This window comes from Canis lupus, chromosome 7, assembly GCF_011100685.1.
Source record: "Canis lupus familiaris isolate Mischka breed German Shepherd chromosome 7, alternate assembly UU_Cfam_GSD_1.0, whole genome shotgun sequence".
In the NCBI taxonomy this organism is placed as follows: domain Eukaryota; kingdom Metazoa; phylum Chordata; class Mammalia; order Carnivora; family Canidae; genus Canis; species Canis lupus.
In genome coordinates, this window is record NC_049228.1 from 1,977,404 (window position 1) to 2,004,940 (window position 27,537).

At 63.3% G+C, this 27,537-nt stretch overlaps 2 protein-coding genes across 8 annotated transcripts in view; one reads left to right on the plus strand and one right to left on the minus strand.

The window, feature by feature from the left end:
• The window catches only part of KIF21B (kinesin family member 21B), a 46,038-nt gene extending 29,912 nt beyond the window's left edge, over positions 1-16,126 (plus strand). Inside the window, exons 24-36 of one of the 6 annotated variants that reach the window (XR_005361799.1) lie at positions 166-223; positions 989-1,194; positions 1,273-1,347; positions 3,002-3,112; positions 4,713-4,751; positions 6,632-6,768; positions 8,379-8,559; positions 9,582-9,746; positions 9,985-10,102; positions 10,803-10,973; positions 11,415-11,614; positions 12,063-12,244; positions 12,680-16,126. Coding sequence is in view for 3 of the 6 variants with exons in the window: in XM_038541922.1 (XP_038397850.1) it covers positions 166-223; positions 989-1,194; positions 1,273-1,347; positions 3,002-3,112; positions 4,713-4,751; positions 6,632-6,768; positions 8,379-8,559; positions 9,582-9,746; positions 9,985-10,102; positions 10,803-10,973; positions 11,415-11,614; positions 12,680-12,734 (1,516 nt within the window). In the remaining 3 variants the exon portion in view is untranslated. The remainder of the gene's footprint in view (positions 1-165; positions 224-988; positions 1,195-1,272; positions 1,348-3,001; positions 3,113-4,712; positions 4,752-6,631; positions 6,769-8,378; positions 8,560-9,581; positions 9,747-9,984; positions 10,103-10,802; positions 10,974-11,414; positions 11,615-12,062; positions 12,245-12,679) is intronic. The other 5 variants (XM_038541923.1, XR_005361800.1, XM_038541922.1 and 2 more) reach the window with 5 other exon arrangements.
• A 3,465-nt stretch (positions 16,127-19,591) lies between these two features.
• Positions 19,592-27,537, minus strand: part of LOC102152171 (maestro heat-like repeat-containing protein family member 7) — a 28,192-nt gene continuing 20,246 nt past the window's right edge. The window contains exons 16-22 of one of the 2 annotated variants that reach the window (XM_038541926.1): positions 25,818-25,925; positions 25,055-25,231; positions 24,609-24,767; positions 23,604-23,705; positions 20,939-21,041; positions 20,301-20,360; positions 19,592-19,861 (exon numbers count right to left, since the gene is read on the minus strand). In XM_038541926.1, the coding sequence (XP_038397854.1) occupies positions 19,713-19,861; positions 20,301-20,360; positions 20,939-21,041; positions 23,604-23,705; positions 24,609-24,767; positions 25,055-25,231; positions 25,818-25,925 (858 nt within the window). In that variant the 3' untranslated portion in view covers positions 19,592-19,712. Of the gene's footprint in view, positions 19,862-20,300; positions 20,361-20,938; positions 21,042-23,603; positions 23,706-24,608; positions 24,768-25,054; positions 25,232-25,784; positions 25,926-27,537 lie in introns of both variants that reach the window. The other variant, XM_038541925.1, reaches the window with a different exon arrangement.

Genomic DNA, 27,537 nt, shown 5'->3' on the forward strand with positions numbered 1-27,537 from the left:
AGGTCGGCTTACAGCATGAACCTGGGGCCAGGGCCCGGCGGGGGGGGGCATGGGGTTCCAGAGCTAAGCCTAGGTTTGGGGGCTCTGTGGAACCCACGAGTGTAAGGCTCAAGGAGCCAGGGCCCAGGCTCTCAGCATCCTGAACTCCCTCTGCTTCTTCTTTAGCTTCTCCCAGTCCTTCACCATGAAAGGTTCCACCAGCCATGACGACTTCAAGCTCAAGGTGAGCACCACGGGAAGGCAGACTGCAGGGCCGCAGTGGGGCCAGACTCCCCATAGGCTGGTGTCTGCCGTCCTGGGCCTCTGCCCTCCCCGCCCTCCCCACTCCCCAGCCCCGACCCAGTATCTCCTCCAGCTAGGATGGAGCTGCCCTGGTTGGAATTGGGAGGTACCCACATGTATATCCAGTTATCACTCATTGTTCTTGAGGTGGGGGGAAGGTGGGAGAAATGGCTGGAGTCACTGCCTGGTGATGGGACCAGAGCCAGAGGCCCTGCTTTCAAAAATCTCCCCATCCCCCACCTAAGACTTTGCCTCACGTGCCGAGTCCACGAGTAAGTCCAGGCCTCGAGGCATGCAGATTATTGACTCAACAGTATGGGAATCAGCAGTGGGGTAGTTCACCCCCCAGATGATCGGTTAGTCGTCTGAACCAAGATCAGGATTTATGAAACAGGGAACGGGTGGGGGGCTGCATGCTGGGAACAGCGGGCTGTGCATAGTTTTTGGACAAACCGACCGGTGGTGACCAGCAAAAAGGTCAATCTGGGCATTCTGTGTTTGCAGAGTCTGGATAAGGGTAGTAAAACCCTCTTAGCTGCTTTGGCTTCTCCAGAAGCCCTGAGAGATGCCTCTGGGTGCTCTCCGCCTGGGTCTTCCGTCGGTGGTTCTACCGTAGGCCAAGAGGCATCACTTCCTTCGTTACAATTCCCCTGGCTTCCCCTTTATGTCCGGGCAGGTTGGTTCACCCCAGTCCTTCCATTCCCAGGGTGAGCCCAAGCTGTCTGCCCAAATGAAGGCCGTGTCGGCCGAGTGCCTGGGTCCCCCGCTGGATATCTCCACCAAGAACATCACCAAGTCCCTGGCCTCCCTTGTTGAGATCAAAGAAGACGGAGTGGGCTTCTCCGTCCGAGACCCCTACTACCGGGACAAGGTCTCGCGTACCATCAGCCTGCCCACGAGGGGCAGTACCTTGTAAGGAGGAGGGATCCAGGTGTGGGGGAGGGCGGGCAGGGCCTTAGGTCTGGGCCTCACTGGAGCCTTCTGTTCTAGCCCCCGGCAGTCTCGAGGCACGGAGACATCCCCTCTGACCCGAAGGAAGTCGTATGACCGAGGGCAGCCCATTAGGTGAGAGCACGTTTCAGAGTTTCGGCGACTCGTTTCGTTCTGGGGTGCAGGGATCTCTGGGACGCTCTACCCTGTAGGTCATCGTGCGTACTGTAATCTGGGCCAGTCTCACTAGGGTCATTCCGCTTCCCCGCAGTGGCCCCTTCCCCATCCTGTCGGGTGTGGGCTCGGGAGGCAATCTCCGTAAGCGTCTTGAACTGGACGGCTCAGCCTGCTGCCAGACGCCCTTGGCTGATGGGGGCTCAACGCTGGTGGCTTTGTAGTGGCTTAAACTAGCCCTCGTACCGATGTGCTTCAGCTCCTCTTTGTGACCGTGGCTCCTTGGGAGGCCTCGGCCCTTTCTAAGTTCTTGCCGTGTAAGAGGAGTGTAGATGTTTAAAGAAATACCAGGAGATGGTTGCGGAATGGCGGACAAACCTCTAATTGGTCAGCCGCCCGTAGGACGGGGGCCCGCAGAGCGTCTACAGCTCACCAGATGCCTCCAGGGTCATCAGGTCTGTACACTTAATTTTCAGAGAGGTTCGATGGCTTTCTCCAGGTCACACAACTAAGTAGTAGAAGAGCCGGGGCTCAGGATGACCTCTTGTATCCCGACCTGGTAGGAGACAGGAGGACTTGCTCCAGCTCCCAGCCCCAAAAGCCCAAAGCCTGGGCAGATGCCCGGGCCAGTGCCTCGTGGTGGGGGCCTTTGGTGGGGAGGCGTTGCGTGGATGTCTGTATACTTGGGGCCTCACAGACCGTCTTTTCACCCGCCAACTGAGAGAACACACCTGAGCTGCAGTCTGAGGGACTTAGGTCGCGCTCATGAAGACTCATCAAAGGAAGGGGGGATTTAGGCCAAACCTAATGACAGCTTCCCAAAGAGAGGGGTGGTGCGCCCCTGGAGCGGGCCGGCACCGTGACGCCTCCGGCTCTTCCCTCGTGATGCGGTCAGTCCTCATGTTCGCGGTACCTGCCTTCTATCAAGTCGCTGTGAACACTGAGCGAGCAGATAAGAACCACTGCTCCCGGGTTGGTACGGAGTTAGGTTCCTGGGGGCTTTTCACGAGCCCGTCAACACAGAACTGTCTTTTGTGCGTGTTTCTGTCTCGAGACTGCTCGGTTAATATGTACCGTGGACTCACGAACACTGAACTCCCAGCCACCAGCACGGTAGCTCACACCTGAATGAAGCTTTTCTGACCCACGTATTTTCTCCATAAGACGCATCACAGCCTTCACGTGCTTACACGCGTGCCAGGCGGCCCTGCAGCGCTAGGCTTTGGGGGCGTTTTAAACAGCGAATCACCAACGAAAAGCACAAAGATGCAAAAAACGTGGCCCTAAATAGACCACAGGAAGGCCGCTTGCTGACAGCTGGAGAGCAGGAAGGCAGAGATTCGCCTCATTTGACCTCCGCTGGGAGATTGTGCATTTGGGGACTCGAATTTTCCGCTGTTCCGCTCAGTGTCGGGGAGTGACCCCCAAAGCCCTGTGAGAGTTAATTTGGGATTACTGATAGGCTGTCTCGAGCAGGTGAATGAATTCCCAGGTGTGGCATCCGGCTCCTCGTGGCTGCCCGGCCCTCCCCGCCCTGCAGGCCCTCCCACCCGGGTGGGAGCCTGCGGGCAGCGGCGGCGCTCCCTGACGGATGCTGCTCTGTCCCGCTCACCAGGTCCACCGACGGGTTCACGCCCCCTTCATCCCCTCCTACCCGGCCCCGCAACGACCGCAACGTCTTCTCTCGTCTCACCAGTAATCAGAGCCAGGGGTCAGCACTGGACAAGTAAGAGCCAGGGTGGGCCGGGCGGGGGGGTTGCTGACGAGGTGGGCTGCTCCTGGGGCAGCCGGCGCCCCGAACCACGCCGTCCAGCCTCTCTGAGGGACGAGGCTCTGGAGCGCCTCTGCCGGCATCTCTGCCTTTTCTGCTCTAACTGTGCACCCTTCCCCCCCCCAGCATGCTGGGACCTCAGGAGGCACGGGGATGGGGGCAGTGGGGGGAGGTCTGTGCAGGTCAGGCCCCCCCAGGGACTCCCCGGAACTGCGCCTTGAATCCTCCCCTGCTGCTTCCTTGGCTCCTGGATCCTTCCTGAAGCCCTTCCCTCAGCCGCTCCCTTCCTGCCTCACGCGCTCTGAGGCCCCCCTGTTGCCTTCACGAAGCAGGAAGCTCGCAGCCCACGATCACGGCTCCCGTGGGGCTGCTGTGACCGCGGAGCGTCAGCGGGGCTTCCAGCAGCCCGCGCCTCTGGAAGGCACCTCGCTGTGCACCCTGCTTTCGTATGTGGCTCGTGTGGGCTACACGTCAGCCACGAGGACTGCCTTCCCCGTTTACAGAAGGAGGAAATGAGGCCTCGGGAGGCCCAAGGACATTCACCTAGAAAGTGGAGGACCTGGGCCCTGAGCCCGGGCACCCCTGACTGCTCCCTCCTGTGTCCCCCCAGTGGGACTCTGCGTCGGGACAGCGGGGATCCCGTCCCGCACGTGCTCCTCCCTGGACCCACTCGGGCCCTCTCCCACTCTGCAGCCTCGGAGAGGGCTCCTCTCTTGGCTCCCCCAACGGCATCTCTCTCTCTACTCTGGCAGCGGGGAGGCGTGCAGTGCTGTCGTTTCGGGGGGCCCAGGCTAGAAGGTGCTCGTTGTTGCACCTGGTACCTGACAGCAGCCCTTCCCCCAAGCAAAACATCTCTCGCTGGGTCAAATACTGCTCCTTCCTCAGACCCACCTTGGCTCAGTTCCCACCTGGGGAGGAGGGCGCTGCACCCGGAGCTTGCCACCCAGTGTGCCACCCGCCCACCAGACCCTTGCAAAGCACAGGTCCCTTCCCCAGAAGCCTTGAGGTGGCGCTCTGGCCATTCCAGCCTCGTGGGCTTATGGACCTCGGTCCTATCCCGGGGCCGGGTCTGGGGGCCCGTGCGGGTACCTCCCAGGGGGCTTGCTGGGGACAGTGGGCTTTGCAAATAAGTAGATCCCGGGGAATCGCCGGAAGCGGCCAGCCCCCACGGAAGGGTAGGCGCAGGCATGGCTTCCTTAGGCCTCAGGCACGTAGGGGCATTGCGGGGGGCAGGCAGGGTGCCCCCAGCTTGTACGAGGGGGCGGCCGGGGGCTTGGAACCCGCCGCGGCCCACGACCTGAGACGTCTCTCCGGAGAGTGGGGCCGGCCCTCCCGCGTCTCCCGCGGCCCCCTCCTCGCCCTGCCCTGTCGGCCGGGGGAACCCGTGCAGCCCGCCCCCTCCTCTCCTGCTGCCCCTCAGCGCCCTGTCCCCCGCCTCCTCCGCTGCCCCTGAAGAGAATAACCCGCCCTCTGACCTCCCAGCTGCTGCTGCCTCTGCCTCCCTTCGTGTGTTTTCCTCTGTCCCCTAATCCAGCTAATTTTCTGCCCTCCCCAGGTCTGATGACAGCGACTCCTCTTTGTCGGAGGTCCTGAGGTACACACAGAATGTCTCCCGTGTTGGCCCCAGCTCCCACTCTCTGCTGTCCCCCCTGTGCCCCCGCTGCACCGCCCCTCCCGCCTGCACACCTGTGTCCTCAGCATGCGGCCCCCCTGCCTGCCTCCCCCCTCCCCCGTGGTTCCTCGCTCTCGGGGCGGCCGCGGGCCTCACGGCGGCCAGGCCCAGGCCCGGCTGGAGCTGGGGGCTTGGGGAGGGGTGCACAGCTGCTTGCCACAGGCGCTGTTCTCTTCTCCTTGTCACCTGGGCAGGGAGGGGGAGAGCATGGGAGCCTGGGGGGTGCCGGGGCTGGGACCCCGAGCCCTGCCGAGGGGTTGGGTGAGGGGCAGGGCCGTGGACTGCGGCGTGGGGGCCCGCGGGGCCCAGCTGGCAGGGTGGCGGGGGTCTGCGGCATCCGTGCCTTGCTCAGCTTGTGTGGGCAAGGGGCTTCTCGGCTCCTCTAGATGAGCCCGGGGTAGGCTGGGGCCTGCCGCCTGCCTCTCTCGGCTTGCGGACCCTTCCCAGCTGCTGGGATGACCAGAGGGCCATCTCCCTAGCCACAGCACAGCACCCCACAACGAGGAACATGTCCTGGGACCCGGTGGGCCTGGGCTCCCGAGGGGCAGGTGGTCCGTGCTAGGCTCAGGCCCCCCCCCCCGCCAGCTCTCCCAGAGTGCCCAACACTCCCCGCGCCTCCTGGCCCGGCCGGTGACATTTTTGCAACCCTGCCTGGTAGGGAGCAAGGCACTGCCACCTCCGGAAGCTAGCCACCCCCCCAGCCTCCCCCAACGAGGAGGGTTACCTGGTGCTATGCTTGCCATGGCCGCCTGGGCTTTTCCTGCAGATGCACGGCTGGGCCCAGAGCAGTGTCAGAGCGGGGAGCTGGGGCAGCTTGGGGGCAGTTCACGTGCATGTGACATCTAGCAGGCAGCTGGCCCTGTCAGCCCTTGAGGGGGGGCCTGGCTGAGTCCATGGGGCCATGAGAAGCCCCGTGGGTGCCACGCTGGTCATTTCAGCAGACCACAGGCCACAGTGTCACTGTCGGGAGCAGCACTATCTCCGGCAAAGAACAAGGACACATTTTCAGACCTGCACATAGTCCGGCCAGGGCCCCTCACCCAGAAAAGATCGCTCCCCGGAACCTCCAGGAGGCCGGTGTAACAAAACCCCCCTGCTTGCTGAAGACAAGCCTCATTCTCCCGCCCAGAGTGTCCATGGGCGGCAAGGAGGTGCTTCCGCAGGTGTAGACGGCCTCATGCCCCCGGGGGCCTTAGACGTCCCTAACTCAGAGCTGAGCATGGTTGAGGGGGGCGGTCCCAAAAGGGATTTGGGCCTTTGTAAACGACAGTCACGGGTCTAATGGTACAGGCCCTAAAGGGGCCCATGGGTGTGCACGTGTGGGTCCCCGCCTGCCCCGGGAGTCACCGACAGGCTTATATGGGCACCAACGTGCTTGGAGGGGGCACCTGGCGCCCTCGCTCCCTGCAGCCCCCGCCTCGCGCTGGGCTAACCAGCAGCGCCGGGTAGTCGTGGGAGCTGCAGGAGCCAGCGCGGCCCTCGGGCCTGTGCCCTGCCTGGCTGGGGCCCCCGCGCATTTCTGCCTCGGGCTCTGGGTCAGGCCGGCATCGGGGGACGAGTCCCCTCCTGCCTGCTGTGCCCAGCGCGCGTCTTGCTCCCCAGGAGCGCTCGGGTGGTGACTGACAGGTTCTTGTCCAGACAGGCCCTCCCCGCCGGCACAGACCCTTCCAGCCCTCAGACGTCACGGCATCTGGCCGGCTCTCTGGATTAGTCCCCGTCTGTCCCGTCCCCTCTTACCTGCCTCGGCCTGGCCTCCGTCTCCCGGCTGACAGGTGTGTCCTCTCTCCCTCTCTCCCGGGAAGGGGCATCATCACCCCCGTCGGAGGAGCCAAGGGTGCGAGGACGGCCCCGCTGCAGTGCGTCTCCATGGCCGAGGGCCACACCAAGCCCATCCTCTGCCTGGACGCCACGGATGAGCTGCTGTTCACGGGATCCAAAGGTGGGTGGAGCCCGCCTGGGGGGGGTCAGGCTCTCCCACCCACCCCGCTGCCCTGGCGGAGCGGCTGCGGAGGGGAAAACACCAGCCCCGCGCCAGGATGTGGGGTCAGCGTGCTCGCCACCTTGTCTTGCGGCTCCTGCCGTGGCTCCACGCTCCCCATCTTGGGCGCCCGCACGACGTCCCTTAGCTGTCCCTGTGGCTCATCCAGCGCTCCCTTGCCCACCTCCCTAGAAACCTCAGGGAGCTTCTCAGATGCCCCCGCTTGTGTGCTCATCCCAGCACCCCGACGCCCCTGCCCCCCACACCCCTGACCCCCCTGACTCCCCTGCCCCCCACACCCTTGACCCCTGATGCCCCTGCCCCCCGATGCCCCTGACACCCCTGCCCCTGACACCCCTGCCCCCTAACGCCCCTGCACCCCCAATGATCCTACCCCCCCACACTCCTGCCCCACAACACCCGTGCCCCCCTGATGCCTGACCCCCCCGACGCCCCTGCCCCCTGACGCTCCTACCCCCCCATGCTCCTGCCCCCCCACTCCCTTGCCCCTGACGCCCCTGCCCCCCCAACGCCCCACCCTGCCCCTGACACTCCTACCCCCGATGCCCCTGCCCCCCTACACTCCTACCCCAATGCTCCTAGGCCTCCAACACTCCTAACCCCCAATGCTCCTACCCCCCCAACGGTCCTACCCCCTTAACGCTCCTGCACCCCCAATATTCCAACCCCCCAACGCTCCTGCCTCGCAATGCTTCTACCCCCCAAAGCTCCAACCCCCCAACGCTCCTACCCCCTCAATGCTCCTGTGCCCCCAACGCTCCAACCCCCCAACGTTCCTACCCCCTCAATGCTCCTGTGACCCCAACGCTCCAACCCCCCAGTGCTCCTACCCCCTCAACACTCCTACCCCCCAACACTCCTACCCCCAGTGCTCCTACCCCCTCAACGCTCCTAGTCCCCCAACGCTCCAATCCCCACAGCTCTCCTACCCCCTCAACGCTCCTACCCCCCCAACACTCGTAGCCCCCCCAGCGCTCCTACCCTCCCACCCACTGCCCACTGCCCACCGCCATCCACTCCAGCCCCTGTAGCCGAGAAACCCCTGTGATCTGGAGCAGGACTCCACAAAGTCATGATGACTTAATCTCAGCAACAAAATCAGAAATGCTCTACCTGCAGGAAGAACAGCTCTCCCGTAGACGTGCTGACAGAGACCGTTCTAGCTGTACTAGCCTGGCGAGAGGGCCGAGTTGTGCATCTGGGCGGATCTATGATTCCAAGTCTTCCCCGTAGGATGTGCTGGCCGTGCGTGTGACTTTGCCAGTGATTAGCAGTTGTGGGGACAGACAGCAAAGGCTGAAGTTTCCGTGGTAGCCCGGGCGCCTCTGTGTCTGTACCCAGTTTGCCTGAGAAGCCCCGGCTCTGGAGTTCTAACCGACTCCTCTCCTGGGTTTCTCTGCACGCACCGCCTGAGGACCCCCGAGCGCGTCTTTCCCTCCCTCGGACCTAGGGCTGCTCCCTCTAGATGCCCCCGGACCTTCTCTCCCGACCCCCGCAGCCCCCACTAACCGGCATCTGGCCTCCCGTGGTTCCCTCCCTGTCCCCCACAGACCGCAGCTGTAAGATGTGGAACTTGGTCACGGGCCAGGAGATCGCGGCCCTCAAGGGCCACCCCAACAACGTGGTGTCCATCAAGTACTGCAGCCACTCGGGGCTTGTGTTCTCTGTGTCGACCTCCTACATCAAGGTGTGGGACATCCGGGACTCGGCCAAGTGCATTCGGACCCTCACGTAGGTGCTCGCCGAGCTGGCTCGCAGGGGTGGGCTGGGCACCAAGGCCCAGCCCAGGTGACCTACTCAGGATTATCCCCCAGGCGGGCCACGTGGGCACAGAGGCCCTTATGGGATCCGACCTGACTCTCAGGGACAAGGTGGGATCCCGGAGCTGGGGGGCGGCATCCAGGGCAGCAGCCTGGGTCAGCCTGTGGCCTGCTTGGCCCCCTGCTTCATCTCAGCTCCCAGGCCCTGGCCCTGGCGCGTGCTGGGTGTCCGCCCGTGAGTCCCAAAGGGGAGCCAGCGTGGGGCCGGTGTGCGGCCGCCCACTCCCAGGCCTCGCTGGCCCCCCGTCTGCCTAGATGAGCCCCCGAGCTGGTCCTCATCCCTCATCCTGACCGTGTGAGGCAGACAGACAACAGTGAGGCAAGGGCCCCGCAAAATGAAACGGTTTCCCAGCCGAAGCTGTGCTTCATCCTGATGTTTCCATCATGAGCTGTCATCTGTTAACTTGCTCCTTTAAAAGGAGTAAACACGGGGGATTTTCAGGGCAGTGAAGCTCCCCTGAGAGCGTAATGACCGTGTGTCACCAGCCGTTTGTCCAGGCGGGAGACAGGGCGATGTGGGAAACCGTCCCCTCGATTCTGCTGTGATGCTACAACTGCTCTAGAAGAGTAGTTTTTTTTTTTTATTTTTAAAAAGCAAAAAAATAAATAAATAAAAAGTGAAAGAAAACCAAAGAAGCAGAGCAAACAGAAGGGAAATGACCACCTCTTTTCGCAGAGGTGGAAACGGGGCGGGAAGTCGCACGCCCAGGCCAGGATCAGGGACGCCAGCGCTGGCCAAGGAGTGGCGCTCCTGCCTTCCTCTGTCCCCCGTCCGAGCCCACACTTGCAGGAGGGGCTTTGGGCCTCTCGGAAGTCAGGGAAGGCTTCCTGGAAGAACGGGGCTACCAGGCCGGCCTGAGCAAGGCCTGGTCGGTCCCCTGGCCGCGCGGACGGACGCGTCGCTCTCTGACCTTGCCTTCCTGGCTTGCGCAGGTCGTCGGGCCAGGTGAGCTCCGGGGACGCCTGTGCGGCCACGTCCACACGCGCCATCACCAGCGCCCAGGGCGAGCACCAGATCAACCAGATCGCCCTGAGCCCTTCGGGCACCATGCTGTACGCCGCCTCGGGCAACGCCGTCCGCATCTGGGAGCTCAGCAGGTGCGGGGGACGCGGGAGGGCGTGGCAGGGGGTGCCGGGGCTCGCCGCTCGGGGCCCCTTGACCTGGAGGCCCCCGGGGCAGCAGGCCGCTCCCGTCCAGGCCCTTGATCGTCCTCTGCGGGGAGGGACAGCGCCCTGGCCGGGCCAGCTCATCCGGGGCACACGACCCCCAGCAACGCGCCCACCCCGGGCTCCCTCCGATCGGCGTCCCCCCACGGCCCAGCCTCTCCCCACGCAGGTTCCAGCCGGTGGGCAAGCTGACTGGCCACATCGGCCCTGTGATGTGCCTGACGGTCACCCAAACCGCCAGCCAGCACGACCTGGTGGTGACCGGCTCCAAGGACCACTACGTCAAGGTACCTCCCTCGGGGCGGGGAGTGTTCTCTGCGTGTCTCCTGCCCTCCCCCCACCCACCCCCGGGCCTCGGGAGCCTTGGGGAGATTCACGCTGAGGAAGGCACCCCAAAGAGGGAGGAGTGCGTGCAGAAAGGACACTGCAGCCGTATTTTGGTAAATGGTGAAGAACTTAGTGACCTCAGCGTCGAAGGGCGGAGTAGCAGCCACAGAAATGAGGGAAAACCCACTGAACAGGTTGCCCTGTACCTACTACAACTGATGGAATGCAAGCAAAACACAAAGGATACCAGACAACACGAATTTTGTTTGCTCCCCGATTGTGTCACTGAAGACCCTATGTCCACAAGTCAGAAACCGGAAAGCCGAGAAACCGGGTGGTGGGCATTATAATGTCCATATTCCAAATACAAGTAATGCTTTATTTATTAAAAAGAAACTTAAAAGGAGGTTCCCAGCCCAGACCCACGTTTCTCCATATGAGCTGCACGTTGAGCTGTTAACAGACCAGTCTGCCCCCGGCCCCTTTGGGAGGTCAGGACCCAGGCTTCGGACTCCGCTGTCCTGGAAGAAGCGGTGGCCCCTCCAGGAGCCCCTCCTGGGCCAGGCGCCGGGGCCCACGGGGCTGCTGCGTGGAGTGGGCGGGCGGCCCGGCTCCCCTCTGCCTCCCTTGGGCCCTCCCTACCGGCCTTTCCTCCCGCAGATGTTCGAGTTGGGGGAGTGTGTGACGGGCACCATAGGGCCCACCCACAACTTCGAGCCCCCGCACTACGATGGCATCGAGTGTCTGGCTATCCAGGGAGACATCCTGTTCAGTGGCTCCCGGGACAATGGCATCAAGAAGTGGGACCTGGAGCAGCAGGAGCTCATCCAGGTGCGGTGGGCGGAAGGGGAGGGGTGGGCGGGGGTGAGGCCAGGCCTCAGTCCAGGCAGGGCCTTGGGGACCCAGGGTCCTGGGCCCAGAGCTCCCCCCGCCGGCCTGTTCCCCACCGTCTTGCCTGTGTGTCCAGTGCCCTGCTCCCCCGCAGCCTCCCCCGCACCTCCTGCAGCTGCTCTCAGGGAGGGGGCTGCTCTTAGCCACGGGGTTTGACTCGAAGGCTCCGTCCCCATGTCCCCTTTCCTGGAGCATCCGCCTGGGAGGGCGGGAGGCTTCTCTGCCAGTGCAGGATCTCAGTTTGCGTGGGGCCGGGGTGGGCCGTCTGTGGGCCTGTCCGGCCCGCCTCCGGGAGGGAAGCCCGGCAGCTGTCCCCGCGCGGCGTCCCCCGCCGGCTTCCCCCCAGCAGCCCCCAGGCCTCACACGCCGCCCCTCCCACAGCAAATCCCCAATGCGCACAAGGACTGGGTGTGCGCCCTGGCCTTTGTCCCCGGCCGCCCCATGCTGCTGAGCGCCTGCCGCGCGGGCGTCATCAAGGTCTGGAACGTGGATAACTTCACGCCCATCGGCGAGATCAGGGGCCACGACAGCCCCATCAACGCCATCTGCACCAACGCCAAGCACATCTTCACCGCCTCCAGGTGGGTGCCGGGAGGGGGGTCGGCGCGGGCTCCCCGGCCCTCTCCCTGGGGCGCCTCGGGGCCCTGCAGGTGTCCCTGCAGACTTGGCTGGCGGAGCAGAGGCCCCGGCGCCCACCCTTCCAGGAGCGCCCACGAGGGGCGGGGGAGCCGCAGGGTGCTGGGCCCGGGCCAGGTCTCACCCCCTTGTCTGCAGGCCCTTCCTGCTGCTCACACCGCAGCCCCCGGCCTGGCGTCCTGCCCCCTGTCCGTCCCTCCGTCCGCCACAGACGGCCCTGCCGCCCCTGGACCCGCCCCTGCCCCGCCCCAGCCCTCGTCCCCACCCAGGGGACGCCCAGGCCCCCATCCCACAGGGGAGCCCCTCAGAGGGGTCTCTTCCTTTTCCGCGCCGCCTCCCCGTCTCCTCCTGCCTCTCCTCTCTCTCTGCCTGTCTGCCTCTCTCCCCCAACAGTGACTGCCGGGTAAAGGTGTGGAATTACGTCCCCGGACTCACCCCCTGCCTTCCTCGCCGAGTCCTGGCCATAAAGGGCCGAGCCACCACCCTGCCCTGACCCCCCTCCCGTCTCCTCTGTCATCCTCCCCTCTTTCCTCTTCCCTCTCTTTCTCCGCCTCGGTCTGAGCTGCTTCTCAACGGTATGAGATTATTTTGCTCCTCCTCCCTACGCTCCCTCCATGCCCTGCCTGGCCCGGAGTGAATGCCCGCCTGCCCCTCTTCCTCCCACCCTCTTCCGAGCATGATGAGGGGGATGGACCTACCCTCTTCCCCAGGAGAGGGGTGCCAGGTGGCCGAAGGCAGAGGGGGAGCGTCCAGGCCTGGACAAAACAAAACCCCACCAACGAAAACCCACGACGAGAATTGCGTTGGCGGCTTAGAGACCGCAGGCCCTCTCCCTCTGCCCAGCAGCCAGCCCTGCACCCCTGCGGTCTGCCCGTCATCCCCAGCGATGCTTGCCCCTTGGCCCAGCCGCACTTGGGGAGTTTGGAGGCTCTGGCCCATCCTTGACTTTTGGGGGTAGCCAGCCAGGCCCCCTGCAAGAGCTGACCGGTCCCCCTTGTCCTCCACCCCAGTGACCTGACGGTGAAGTTCTGGAGCGTACGGCGGTTGCCCGGTGGCCCACCCTAGGAGCACACAGCAGTCCTCACCCTGGCTGTCTTTCGAGGATGGCCCCCAGACCCTCGGCCCCCCCGGAGCCTGGACAGCACAGAAGGGGAGCTGTGGTCTGACAGGGCCCCCAGCCCTGGGGACACAGGGTGTGGGCATCGGCGAGGCCGCTCTCCTGCTCCGGCCTCTCCCCTGACCTTCCTACGGGATGCTCTTCCCCTGGGCCCTCCCCTGCCTCTTGGGGAGAGAAGGAGGTTGGGGAGGAATTTAAGCTGTGAAGCCAAAGGGCATTCATTCCCCCTCTCATTTCTCTCCCCGCAGCCCCCCGGGGCTCCCCTCACCGTCCCTCTGGCCACATTTTCTCCTGCGTCCTTAAGCCTCTGGCCCAGGGCTGGGGACCCATAGGGGAGGGGAGGCAGCCCAGCACCTGCTATGCCCCTCCCGACAGGAACAGGTCTCCCCCTACATCCCCTCGTCCAGCCTCTGGAGCCACTGCACCTGCCTCTGAGCCCAAAACGATAGTCCTCAGGTAACCACGGAAACCAGGTGTAGGCAGCTGGGCCCTGCAGCTGACCCTTAGCCCCTTGGCCACCAACAGCCACCCCCAGTTGACCCCGGCAACTCCTTGGGGTCCCTTTCTGATGGGGCCAAGGTTGAGCTGCTAAAAAAAATTCCTTTGGGGAGATGGTCAGAAACACTTCAGCTATTTAATTTATTATTATTATTTTTTTAATTTTTGGTTTTTGCTGTTGCCTCCTGGAAACTGACTTGAAGTTTCTCCCCGGATGTTCTTTCCCTCAGCACTCGCGGGGGGCTGGGGGGGCCGGGAGTCCCAAAGGGAACCGCCCTGCCAGCCCTCCGGGGCCCCCTCCTCTGTTGGCTTCGCAGCTCGGGCCTCCCCAGCCCTGCCCCCAGGGACCGTCCCGCTGCCCCCCGACCTCTCGGCCGCCTGACGCTTCAGTGCCTTCGTCCACCCCGGGCCGGGCAGCCTTACAGCAGCCGTGCCCGCGGCACCACATGTGCCCGCTGCCCCTTGGAGGCGGGAGAGCTGCACCCCGGGGCCCGGGGCGAACCCCCTCCCGAGTCCTGTTGGGGCCACGTAGGAAGCAGCTCAGAGGATCGAGTCTACCGGGAGGTGGCTGGGACGGTGCGGACGGCCCAGCCTCCCCCCGGCTCCCCTGGATGATCAGCCCCGACAGAGCAGGGGTCCTTCCGGCCACTTTCTCTCTGGTTATTCAGGAGACACATTTTCAAGCCTTAAAGCTGGCACGGGGCCGCGGGCCCTCCCCGCCGGATGGCGGTGACGAAGGAGTCCCTGGAGTTTCCTTTCGCTTGGGGCGCAGGCCTCGGCCCGGGGTGCGGGGAGAGCCGCCTGCCCGTGCCCCCTGTTGGGGCAATTCTGCATTCACAGGCCAGGCCTCGGGAGGAGTCTCGGGGCCCCCCGCCCCGCCCCACCCAGTGTTCTCCCAGCCCTTGCCCGCCCTTGTGCTTCCTGTCCCCGTCCCGTCCCCGTCCCGTCCCCGTCCGGCGGGCCAGGAGCCCACCTCTGTTCTGAGACGTGCAGTGACTTGGGGGCCTTCGGGAGGTAGCTCTGTGTGTCCTCCGTGCCTGTCCCTGCTGGGCCCGGCAGGGAGCCCCCACCCCACCCCCGGCTCGGAGCTGCCCCCGAGGCTGAGAACGCTGTGCTGTGGCCCCTGGCACCCGGCGGTGGAGTCGGACCAGCCTGGAGGCCTGGCCTCCTGCACCCGGGGACAGTCGCCTGCGCCGGCCAGTCCACCTCCCAGCCCCGCGGGGTGCTCGCCACTCCTCGGCCCCCGAGGGAGCAGCCGCCTCGCCCCCGCCCCCCCCCCCCCGTAAGACAGACGCCGTGTGCGTGACTGTTCACAGACTGCGAGACCCAGGACGCGGCGGCCGGGCCCCCGGGGGTCGCACAGCGATGCCAGCGAGAGGTGCCCGGCCTGCGGGAGGTCCGACGGGGCAGCTACCTCACGGCGGGCCGGCTCCGCTGTCCGGGCCACTACCTTGGACTCTGAACTTGAAGTCCCTCGGGAGCCCCGAGCTCTTCCGGAAGCTGCGCTCCAGGAGCCCGGCGCCCCTGCGTCCTGCGCCGGGGACGGGACAGGGACGCCCAGGGACACGGTGAGGGGGCGGGCCCCCGGCATCCTCAAGGTCGGAAGCACAAAACGGTTGTGATTCGAGCACAGACGGCAAGGCCGCGGCGGTGGTGGTGGCGGGTGGCGGGGCCGGGCTGGTCCCACCGGGCACCCCCGCTCTGGGGAGGCGGCTCCTCACACGGACCCGGCCCAGCATGGCCTGTCCTGCGCCCGCGGCTCGTCGTCTTTGGCTTTTTGCCCATCGGCGACTTGCGTGTGGCCCGCGCCGTCGGCACACCCCAGCCGGCAGGTGCCTCGGCCGGGCCCTGGGCTGTGATCGCGTCCCCGAGGTGGCACCTGCCGCAGCCTGGGCATCGCCAAGGAGAGGCATGCCCAGGCCTTGAGGTGGCCCGTGTGCCCCGTCCAGGCCCTCGGGAGGGACCCCGTGGCTCCGGGAGCCATCTGGACGGTGGCTTCAGCCTGGGGTGGCGGGGTGGCCCCGGTTGGGTGGCCCTGCTGCCTCCCCGGGGCGGTGTCGCCGGGCGGAGGGCCGTTGAAGCACAAAACCACCGCAGAGGGCAGACTGTCGCTGCGGCTCTCACGCCCCCCCCCCCAGGGTGGTGGCCACGTAGGCAGCCGCCGCTGGGATTCAGGGAGGCCCCGCTCTCTTCCCGCCCATTGGGGCACCCCCCCCCCGGCTGCGGGCCCCAGCCTGCGCCCGGGGTGCTGCTGCGGGCAGGGCCTGCCCCGCGAGAGCAGCGAGTCGCCTCCCCCGAGTGGCCCCGCCGCGGCCCGTTTGCCGACCCAGACAGGAAGCCGCCCGGCGGCCCGGCCCAGGCTGTGGCCCCACAGGCCTCCCGGGCCTGGCCTTGCCCTCGGGCTCCTGAGCCCCCAGCCCTCCTACGCCCAGGACAGAACCTACGAGGACAGCTCTGTTTCCCGGGGCGTCCTCGTCCCCCTCCCTCGCCCAGCCCAGCGCCCCGGTGGGCACCCAGGCCTCATCCCGAGGGCTTTGCAGGGAAGTAGGAACAACTCCAAGAGGAGCCGACAGTCAGAGAAGACCCCCGAAGTGAATCAGGGCCCTGCCCTGCCACCAGCTCTTTTCTAGGGGTCACCCCCTGCCCAGGCTGCAGGGTCTCACCCGGCTGACGCCCTCCTCGCTACGCGGCTAGCACAAGTTGTATATATGTTTTGTACCTCTGCTGATGACTGTACATAGTGTACGAAAGTTATTTAAGCCTCATGCTGTACATTTCTGTTCCTAGACCGGATGTGTGTGTGTTCTAAGTTGTCCTAAATAAAACCCGAATGACCACCGTGGGTCGTGGTGCAACCCTGAGAGCTGCCGGCCTCGGGCTGGTGGCCCTCCTCTGGGCGGTGGGGGGGGGGGGGGGGGGTTGGCAGGGCTCTGAGGCAGGGTGGGGGGTGGAGGGGGGGTGGGGCAGGGCTCTGGGGTGGGTGGGTGGGGGGCAGGGCTCTGGGGCGGGGGGCCGGCCTGGTGAGAGTTTCCCGGGCTCCGAGTCTGGGGCTTGCTCAGTTACAGAGCAGAGTTGAGAGCGCTGCATTCCCCGCTGACCCTATGTGTTGTCTCCCGGGACGGGTACGTTAGCTGGGGAGGGCACCAGCACTTAATGAGCACCCACTGTATTCCGGGCACTATTTCAGGCATTTTGGGGAACGGTCTTCACTCCCCACACCCCATGTAATAGGTCGTAGTCTCATTTCTGAAATGGGGGACGTCTCGGCGAGGACGTGCCGTGTCCAGTGGCAGCGCTAGTAGGGACGGAGCCGGGGCTGGACCTTGAGCCCGCCCAAGCACGGCACCCGCTTCCTTTCACGGACATAGCAGGTCCCTCTTCTAGAGCCTGGAGGACACCGTGCTGCACACCAGACCCATTCCATTCCCTTGCCACTTGTGAGGAGAAGACAGAAACATGGGAAGCTCGGGTGGGAAAAGAGCTCCACGGCCGTCTGGAGTTTTGTTTCTAGATCAGTGCTTTTCAGTCTTTAAAAACCTCATATTCCTTTTCTTCCCCTAAGGCCCTAAAAATGCTCTGTCTCCGCCTATGCATCCCATTATTTTCAACATAAGTAAGTGTAAGAGCTCCAGAAAACACTCAAAGGGCTGCACAAGGTGGGCGGTGGGGGGGGGTGACTGGGTGACGGGCGCAAAGAGGGCACGGGACGGGGTGAGCACTGGGTCTTGCACTGTATGTTGGCAAATTGAATTTAAATAAAAAAAAATAGGTCTAGGAGGATGCAAGCAAACCTACCATGTGCTCGTGGCCCTGGAACACGTGGGCCTGTTCCAAGTATGGAACATACTTGGCTTCTTAGCCCTGTTTTTCAGGAATCCAGGTCTCCCACATAATTTTAGATTTTGCTTCATTCAGAATCCAGTGCGTCCCCGAGGCCCCGTGCGGCCCGTGGCTGTTAGCTGCATGCAAGTATCCAGTTTGGCAGGCGCCTCTCTCAAGAAAACATTTTTTTTTAAAGATTTTATTCATTTATTCATGAGAGACCCAGAGAAAGGCAGAGACCCAGGCAGAGGGAGAAGCAGGTTCCATGCAGGGAGCCCGACGTGAGACTCGATCCCAGGACCCCGGGGTCACACCCTGGGCCGAAGGCGGTGCTAAAGCAAGCCACCCGTGCTGCCCAAGAAAACATTTTTAATGACTATGGGTCTGTTGGAGCAGGAGTCCTCGTGGGTGGGAGGTGGGAGGCCCCCCCCAGGGAGCTTCTACCCAAGAGGCTGCTGGTCTTGGCAAGTGCACAGGGACCCTGAGCCTCAGGTGGGGGACACAGGTGCGAGGAGTTGCCGTCATCCCCTCAAGGCTCTCCAGCAGGGGCTGGGGCCTCCCTGCCCTGGGAAGTGGGGTGTCTTCTAAGGGTGGCTGGTTCGGGCTGGCTGACCGGCCTTTCCCATGCCCCACTCACACTCTCTGCCCCACCCTCCCACCTGGTCCCACCCTGGCTCCCCATGGCCCCTCTGCATCGGACCCCCCTAGAGTCCGCTGTGGACGGTGCCAAGTGACGGGTGTGGCCAGCTGCAGGCGTGGGGCGGGGGTGTGGGTAAAACCAGAAAGTGGGGACCCGGGAGCCGCCCACGTTGCCAGGAACCGAGCCCTGGAACTGACCGGCCCCACCCGGCGGCCCTGCCTCTCCCCATGCCTTGCAGAGGGCTTGCCACACAAGGTGGCTTTTGCAAACTCAGCTCACGCTATGTCTTGAGGGTGCCAAAGCCCTGAGGGGTAGGGAGGCAGCAACACCAGGTTAAGGGACATTGTTCTTTCGTTCTTTTGCAGGATTTGGTTTTCCTTCCAAAGTATAACAATAGCATCTGCTTATTATAGGAAATTTGGAAACAAGAACGTGAAGGAGAGAAATAGTACTTGGGGTATAATGGCACCTCTCGGAACCCGCTGGGGGCCATTCATTGTCAACCTGGGTGGCATCGTCATCAGGGACAGGTTTTTCCGACCCTCTCGGTTTACAGAGGAGAGGAACCGAGGCCCAGAGATGCCAACAGGTGGCCACGATCCCCCCCGGGATCAGGACTGGCCAGAGATGGCCCGACGGACTTCAGTTGCTTGCCACATGTGGTCTCTTCCCATCGTGCCTCTCAGCTGGGCTTGACCAACATGAGGGGAGCGATCTGGGCGGGCACCAGAACTCTGGAGCGCGTCCTACACCAGCATCTTCGACCCCATGGTGCTTCCGAGGGCAGGGAAGGGACCTTGGCGCACCGCTGACTTGGGCCAGTCCCCATTCACCTCCATCGGTAAGAGGATGAGCCGGCGAGGCCCCAGCGGCTGCTGGCGGTCACTGGCGTGGGACCCAGAGCCCAGGCCGGGGGAAGGCGCGAGGGGAGCCCCTGGCCGTGCAGACACGCGTGGGCTTTACTGCCTGGGAGGCTGGTTTGTGAGCAGGACCTAGTGACGCCCCTCCGCACCAGGCGGCGATGCTGCTTGAGGAGCTTGGCCCCGCGGAGAGGGAGGCAGGTGGGGGTGGAGAGGGCGAGCGACGGGGGAGCCCCGCGTGCCCTGGGTGCTTGGATGCAGGCGACAGAGGCGGCCACACCTGAGCATCTGCTCCACTGTGGCCCGAGCTCCCCTGCCCCACTCAGAGCAGGTTTGACCTCAGGGGAGTCTGCATTTTAGGACATTGGGTTACTGTCATTGCCCCCAGGGCTCTGGGGCCTGGCAGGTCAGGGGTGACAGGTGACTCCAGGGTGTGTGGGGTAGGAGTGGGGAGCAGCACACGATCCCGCACAGACCTGAGGATAAGCTTAGGGCCCTGGGTCGGATCCATTCCAACAGGAGCCCCGGGAGATGGTCCTCACCCCGCTCAACCCTTGCAATGGGAGGACGAACATCTGGCTCTTGGCACAAACGGTGGCCGAGCTCCCAATACTCAGGCCGGAGTGTTGTCACCCCTCGCGCAGCCACACTGCTGTTTTTACAGGGCCGCCCCGTTCCTGAGGGTGGTTCCCAAGCTCTCTGCTCTCCCGGGATGCGTCATGAGCTGACCGATGCCCTTTACTAAAGTCGCCGCCCTGCTTAGACCCGCGCTCGCCATCGGGAGCCCTGCGGGTACAGCATCCCCGTCCCCCCAGCTCCAGTTGGAGCTGATGTTCAAAGAGCCTCGGTGCTCAGGCCTCCGATCACCTGTCTACGTGGGACAGAGCCACCGGGACCGGGTGGCTGCTGCAGGGACACAGCTCCGGTGAATGGCTCAGCCCTACGGACCTCGGTGCAAAGGCAGGGAGCACCTACTCCACAGAAGTTCGTGCCTCTTCCTTTTATTACAAGGCTGTGAGGAGCACACGTCGTCTTCTGGGGGCCTGGCCCCACTGTCACATCGTGTCACGGTAGCAGATGCCTGGCCAGGCCCTGGGGACGCAGGCTCAGGAGTAGCTCTTCTGAGCCCTCCGCCCACAGAAGCAGGAGGTCGAGGTGTTGGCCTGCAGCTTCTCCTTGGCTTCCAGGATGTAGAGGGTCTGAGTGGCGAGGCAGCTGACCATGGGGTCAGGGTCCTCCTGCATGTTCTTTAGGGCTGCAACACGGGGACCGCTAAGGAGCTTGGACGAGGAACGGACGGCGTCCAGCCGGCGGCACAGGGGGACAGGCTGGGGACCGGCAGCTTCCGAAGCCTCCCGCCGGGTGCACAGCTCGGGCACAGGGGGATGCCGCACCACCCGGCATCAGGAGCTGCCCCCGCCCTGCACGGCCCACCAACCCTTTCGGGCCCCTCCGCCCGCCTCTGCCCTCGGAGAAGAGCTGTGAGCGAAGGCCTCACCTGCCAAGCCAGGCAGTCAGCACACCGGGGCCCGCAGCTCGAGGGGGGCAGAGGGAAGGAAAGGGCTAGGTGCCGGCCGGCGAGTCCCGGGGGACGAGTGGACACTACGGGGCCGTGTAGCGGGAGCCGTCCCGGCGGCCCCGCCAGCACCAGCACCCTTCCACGATGCAAGGGGCAGCGACCGGTTGCCGCTCACCTGTGCATACTTCCTCAATGTCATCGGCCTCCTCGGCGTCCAGGGTCTGGATGATCTGGCCTACAGGAGCACACAGAGCGCCTCAGGGCCCCCCGAAGGACCTCAGGGCGCGGGCTGCACCTGCTCTCGCGTCTCTTCCCAGAATACACACCTCCTTGTTCCTGTCTTCCGCGCCCCCTAACCGGCCTTGTCTAGACTTTTCCCACACATGGAAATTACCTCCCCTGCTTCTCCAGCGGCCATCAGCACACTGGGCAGGGGAGGGGGCGCGTACCCCTCTGCTCTAAAGACGCTCTTCCTCGGGGTAACGTAAAGCAGGCCTCACCAGCCTGTGAGCTGCGGCATCCACACCCGACCCCCCACCCCTGGGGAGCTTTGCTGGCCTGGCCTGCCGGGACCCGGCCCATTCTGCTGTAGGAAGGGTCACCCTACCCAACCCGGAGCCTCTGCGGGGTGGGGGTGGGGGTGGGGGCGGGGGCCAGGTGGAGGCCGAGGGAAGGGTGGAAAATACGTGGACGGTTGCAGGAGCCGCCCTGGGGGCTCCACAGGGGGCCCCTCCACCTTCCGATGGAGCCTCGCGTCCTGGGTCTTCGGGCGGTTCAAGGACACGGTGGCTCCCAGAGGAGGGCTGGGGGTACCTGCAAACCGCACTGCTGTCTGGCGGATGGCGGCCTGGGGGCTCTTGAAGAGAGTCACACACTGCTTCAGGAACCAAAGGGCTTTGCTTGCCTCCTGCTGCAGCTGTAGGAGGAGGAGCTGGAGTAGGTAAGACGCCCCCTGCGCTGTCCTGCCGCCACCCCACTCGGCCCAGACTCAGCTCCCCAGTGCAAACCCCCCTCCGAACGTTCTGGGGGCACCTGGCCGGCTCATTGGTGGAGCATGTGACCTTTTGACCTTGGGGTCATGAATCTGAGCCCTCACCCATCGGTACAGAGATGCCTTTAAAAAATAATTTTTAGGATCCCTGGGTGGCGCAGCGGTTTGGCGCCTGCCTTTGGCCCAGGGTGCGATCCTGGAGATCTGGGATCGAATCCCACATCGGGCTCCCAGTGCATGGAGCCTGCTTCTCCCTCTGCCTGTATCTCTGCCTCTCTCTCTCTCTCTCTCTCTCTGACTCTCATAAATAAATAAAAATTAAAAAAAAATAAAAAATAATTTTTTAAAAATTCTACATCTCCATCTGCTCCCACCACAGCTCCTGAAGTCTCGTTTCCCCTACGAAGCCTTCCTGGATCGACAGGGAGCTCCCTTCCCCTCGGGGAGGCACAAAACTTGAAGAGATCTACCCCAATCTTCTGCACGCCCATCTCTTCCCTCCTACTCCCAACCACAGGGGAGTGAACCCGGTTGTTTCACTACCATTTGTTTATGTCTTGGCTTAAAACCTTCAATCTCGAGGTCATTTGCCCTCGGCTACAGCAGAACCAGTCGTGTCTACACCATCCTATTGAACAGAGCCTGCAGGGCCGCTTGTGATTAATGTCGTGAAATGTCATGAAATGTCCCAACACCTTTCCCTGCCTTGGCATGCACCCGGTTCTGCATTCATCCAGGTCCCTCCCTAGAAGGTTCGGGGGATGACACGCTCTGCCTTTTGCAAAGACCTAACCGCATCCCCTGTATGTCCTTCCCGGAGACTCTCCTGCTCCCCCTTTGCACTACAGCCCGAGTTCTTTTTTTTTTTTTTTTCTCAGATTTTATTTATTTATTCATGAGACACAGAGAGATAGAGGCAGAGACACAGGCAGAGGGAGAGGGATCCCAGGGCCCCGGGGATCAGGCCCTGAGCTGAAGGCAGCCGCTCAACCACGGAGCCCCCCAGATGCCCCCTACAGCCCGAGTTCTTAAATGAAGAGGCTGGTCCTACGGCTGGTCAAACTGGTAGAAAATCTTTTCTTCAAATCAAAGTCCTAACCGGAAACCTGATATTTTGAACCAACAGAAGTGAGACGGCTCTGGTCGAAGCGGGTGTGGACGGAGCCCCACTCACTGCTCATCTTCCCCTGAGAAACCCTCGAATCTTGCACCCTGGCCTCCTGGCACCGTCCCGCTGACCTAGACGTGGCTTCCACAGCCCAAACCCAACAGGCACATCCAGTCTTTATGTCCCTGGGCTCGCGCTACTGTCCAATGACCACGTATCACTCCTGAAACGTCTCCATCCTCAGTGACCACCGGCCCCCTGTCCTCTTGTTGCCGTGTCTTGGCCTGGTTTCCTTTCCTAGCCTCCTCCGTGGGAAGCTTGGAACCGATGTGGCCTGGGATCCGATGTCCAGCCACACCCCTCTCCCTCTGCACCTTTCCCTTAGATGACCCCGCTCGCAGCTCCTGTCTACCACTCAGCCGTGGGCCCAGTGTCCACAAATCCGTATCTCCAGCACCGCTCGGTGATGAGATCGACTTCTGATGGGAGAGGCTCCCAAGCACTATGAACTCCACAGGGACAAAATCAAGGCACCATCCTCCCCCCACACCCGTCCTCCGTGTCTTTGTCGTCGTGACGTCGTCTCCTCTCACTGGACCCTCTCAGCCACGGCCCCTAGTCCTGCCCCTTGGGAACATTTCCTCCAGGCTGCATCCAGGCGGTCTCTCTGAACCCGTCATCCAACCGTGGGACTCCCTGGCTTAGAGCACTTCGGTGGCCCCGGATGCCGACGGCATCAAGTCCTGCTGCTGATTGTGCCTGAACCCTCGGCGCACAGTGCAGCCCCAGCTCCCGCTTCCCGCCCCCCACACCAAGCCTGCACACCTCCAGTTCCAAAGCCAAAACCAGCCTGCAGAGATTTTGCATTTGCTCCACACGATGTTTTAAACAACGTAAATTATCTGCCGATAAAATGTGGTAAATTTCACCTAAAGTCAGGATTTCCTGCCTTTCTTAACAAAGTAAAAAAATCCGGCCACACTGAGGCCGCTCCATTCCATAGACTCCGTCAGTTGGTTCTCCACCCTTTCAACCTCGGCCCGCACTACTGATCCCTTCTCTTTGCCTCAGTGATAGCCTGCTTTCTGTTTCCCGTCTTCCCAGATGACACCCCCTCCAGGAAGCCTTCCGTCAACTCCCAGACTGGGCTGGGCACCCCTTTGTGCTATGAAGGACACCTTCAGCCCTCACCGCCGCATTCTGAATGTGTCCGGTCGTGGGCCCGGCGGCCCCAGCTTAGGGAGCCACGGGCAGGAGGAAGCGGTCTCGGTGCTCAGGGAGCTGCAGCTGTCGCAGACCCCAGACGGCACAGGCCACGACGTGGGCTGCCCCCTGACCGCCCCCCGTAGCCGCGGAGCCGGGAGTCCGCGCCACCTTACCAGCGCTCGGAGGATGGTCCACACGTCCTTCTCAGCAAACACCACTCTGAGCCTTGACCAGCGCAGTACGGCGGCCGTGTGGCACAGGGCAGACCGGCAGACCTGGAGGGACACGAGGGCTCAGCGCAGGACGTCACGGGAAGACTGGAGTAGACTCGGAGCGGCGCCAAGGGGGACACAAATGGCGCGGAGTCCGGGCCTGGAGGAGCCGGAGGGACACAGGGCTGAGAAGACAGGCAGGGCCTCTAGGCAGCTGGGCTGTGCCACCTGGTTCCCACTCCGGAGCGGTCAGGACACCCGGCAGCCGCGGCACCAGGAGAGCCAGAGCCACGAACGCGGCCACCCCCAGCCGCATGCACCTGCCACGTGGCCTCCCACACACCAACAGGGGGCCCCTCTGGACCAGGCGGGCGCTCTCGGGGATACCTCACGGGCTCCCGGGGAGGGGCTCCACCCCACAAAGGCAACACCCCGAGCCATCGCGGGCTGCCAGCGGCTTCAGAGGCCCTGCCACCCGAGGAGCCTCATCGGGAACCCCCGTCCTGTGACAAGCTCCCCGGCTGCAGCTCATGCCCCCGGGCCCCCAGAACACGGGCCCGTTCCAGGCTCTGTTCTGCCCACGACGCTGCCTCATGGGAACCTCACTGCTGGGGGGCATGGGGGGGCTCTCAATTCAGTGCAGAAGGGAAGGCCATGGCGCCAAGGGCCAAGGGCCAGGGAGAGGCACTGCTCCCACGCTAGGATCCTCCTCCTTGGAGCCTTCCCACCCACGGCGTCGCACCGTGGGCTGGCGGCCGGCTGGAGAGAGCCAGCAGGGGCAGAAAACCCTGCTGCGAGCCTCTGGTCGCAGCTGGCTCCTCACTGCCACCCTCCAAGGCCAGCGACAAAGCAACTCCTCCTGCATCCCCCAGTCTTGCCACAGCCCCTTCCTTCGTACTTAACACCTGCCTGCGTTCACCTCCCGCGACGACTGGAGACAGAAGAGCAGGCCCAGGGGCCTCTCACCTGAGCCACGCTGGCATTCACATCCTCCAGGTGGAGCACGAGGAGGACTGTCAGGTTGAGGACCTGGTGCTTCAAGGGGAAGACAAGCACCGTCCTCTTGACCTTGGCCAAGAGAGCCCTGTAGATCTCAAAGGCCAGCAAGCGCAGGTGGTCGGGCTCCTGGTGAGAAGACACGCACCCAGGGAGGACACGTCTACCTCTGTCCTCCCCGTAGGAGCGGTGGCCCCAGCTCCCCATGTACACCGCCTGCCCCACGGTGCCCCCTGCTGCCTTGTCACCGTCGTCTGCTGTCGCGGCGTCCCCTGCCCTTTACAGCCGTCAGCGGGAGGACGTACACAGTCCTCTACCGACTGGCATCCCGTTCAGGCTACCAGGGCCTCTCGACATAATTCCGCCCAGCTCCCGTGGATGCCCGGAGAGGGGAACGACCACTCGGAGGGCTTCACCTCCTCAAAGAAGGGCCCCAGCGTGAAGGTGAGCTGAATGAGGAAGGAGGAGGAGTGCTGCCAGGTGAGGTGCTCCATGAGACACCTGAGCAGCGCGAGGGTCTCCATCACAATGTCGCTGTCCAGGGAGTAACAGCAGTTGAGCACGTAGGGCTGCAGGATGCGGAGCTGTCGCACCTGCAGGGCGAGGGCGGCTCAGGAGACGGGCGGGCGTTCAAGCGGATCCACACACATGAGGGACAGCCCGACCTGGGCCCGACGTGGTCATCCTGGGGCCGGAACCAGCCCAGAAGCGGGCGGCAGTCGGACTGGGCTACTCAGGAGGCCCTTCTGTCCTCGTGGGAAAAGGGGAGGAGACACAGGAGAGCCCTCCTCCCACTACCCCCAGAAGCTCTCCTCGCCGCGGCCTCTAGCATCCCTGGTGATGCCGCCGGTCTCTAGGACGCCTGGATGGCCCGGGATCTGGGAACTGGCTTGGCCTTGACCCTGAAATGACCCACGGAGACACCTTCTCTTTCCTCTCCCTGGAGGGCGCGCGCGCTTGAATGGCTCAAGTCCTTGACCCCTGTGTCCAGAGGACTGCCTTCCGGAGGGCTCTTTCTGTCTGACCCCAAGAGTGGGTCCACCCCACTATGTCTATGATGACACCTGGGACCTCCGGGCCTTCCAGTTGCTTCCCCGGGTGACAAGATCTCTTGGGGGCACACCTCCGGCCCCCGCCCCACCTCACCATGTTCCCGTGCTTTGCAAAGATCCCAACCACCTGCAGCAATAGCTTCACCGTGCTGGGCTCCTCATACTGGAACCAGCCTGCCAGGACGCAGACCGTGGCCTCATCCACTGTGGCCACCACACCTGGGCACCGGAGCAGCTGGCAAAAGGAGACCACAAAAACCGAAGTGATGGGCAAGGAGAACAAAATTCCCCAGGGCTTTGAGTCTAGGTTCCTATCTTTTTACAAAGAAATGTTCCTAAGGATTTGGAAGACAGGTAAAGAGGCCAAAGCTTAGCGGAAAGGTAACTTCACACTCCGTCATCCCAAAGGTCATTCATTCATTCCCCCAGGTTTTCCTCCGTCATCCTCGAGGAGGGGAGCTGGAGAGGCTAAAAGTAAGACGTGCACCCAGCTCCAAAGAGATGGCGGTGTATGATCATTCGCATGGAGAGAGCTACGGAGGGATACGGATTTGGTAGCTTGCATCTGAAACACACGGGACAGGAGGATGAAGAGGAGGCAGGTAGAGCTGGTGCCGTAGAAGGGAAGAGGCAGAAATGAGATTTAAAAACTGCTGTAGGGACGCCCAGGGGGGCTCCGCGGTTGGGCGTCTGCCTTCAGCCCAGGCTGGGACCCCAGGGTCCTGGAATCGAGTCCCACCTCGAGCTCCCCGCAGGGAGCCTGCTTCTCCCTCTGCCTGTGTCTCTGCCTCTTTCTCTGGGTCTCTCATGAATAAATAAATAAAATCTTTTTTTTTTTAAATGCCATAATGAAAAATGGCATGCGTGATTCCATTTGTATGTTTATGTAAAATTCATATGGGTCGATATGTCATTTGACAAAGCTAATCAGATGCATTTAAGCCAAAGGAACCTCAGTCCCAACAGCAAAACAGTTTCGGGGGCCAGCACCGGTCCCCCCCCAGCCCGCACCCCCTCCTGCCTGCACCCCCACCCCCTGCACCCGCGGCCCCACCTACAGCCCGGGCCGGCCCAGCCAGGTCCTCAGACTCCCTGACCCCCCACAAAACAGAGATTACAGCAGCTTTTGCACAGAGTTGCATGGAAATCGGAGTCGCCGCCCCCCCCCCCCACCCCCCCCCCGACCTTGAGCGCCTTGAAGGAAAGTGCACAGGCCTGTTGTTCCCGGCGCTTCTGTCCGTGACCGAGGCCGAGGTGGGAAAAGCCGAGGGTGGGGAACACACAGGGTTGCTCGCGGCGTGCACTAGGGACGGCTCTCCCGCCGCGGGCGGGGGGGGGGGGGGGGGGGGGGGGGGGGAGGCTTCTGGAGTGGGTCCCCATCCTAGCTACGGCTTTGAACTCGGGAACTTCGAACAAGAAACCGATGCCTGGACTTCATCCCAGACCCATTCGAACAGCATATCCAGGCAGGCAGGCAGGAGAGGGAGCGAAGTTGTGGTTTGGCATTAGCATGTTTTAAAGCTCCCAGAGGGGCAGCCCCGGTGGTGCAGCGGTTTAATGCCACCTGCAGCCCAGGGCGCGATCCTGGAGACCCGGGATCGAGTCCCACGTCAGGCTCCCTGCACGGGGCCTGCTTCTCCCTCTGCCTGTGTCTCTGCCTCTCTCTCTCTCTCTCTGTGACTATCATAAAAAAAAAAAAAAAAAAAAAGCTCCCCAGAGGATTCTAACACGCAGCCAGAGGTCAGAACTCCTGCTCTACGGAGACTGGCGCCCATCTTGTGGTACTCCCTGCCCCCTCCAACCCCGCCAGCTTGCACCTTGCACTGTTCCCCAAGACCGGGTCCGAG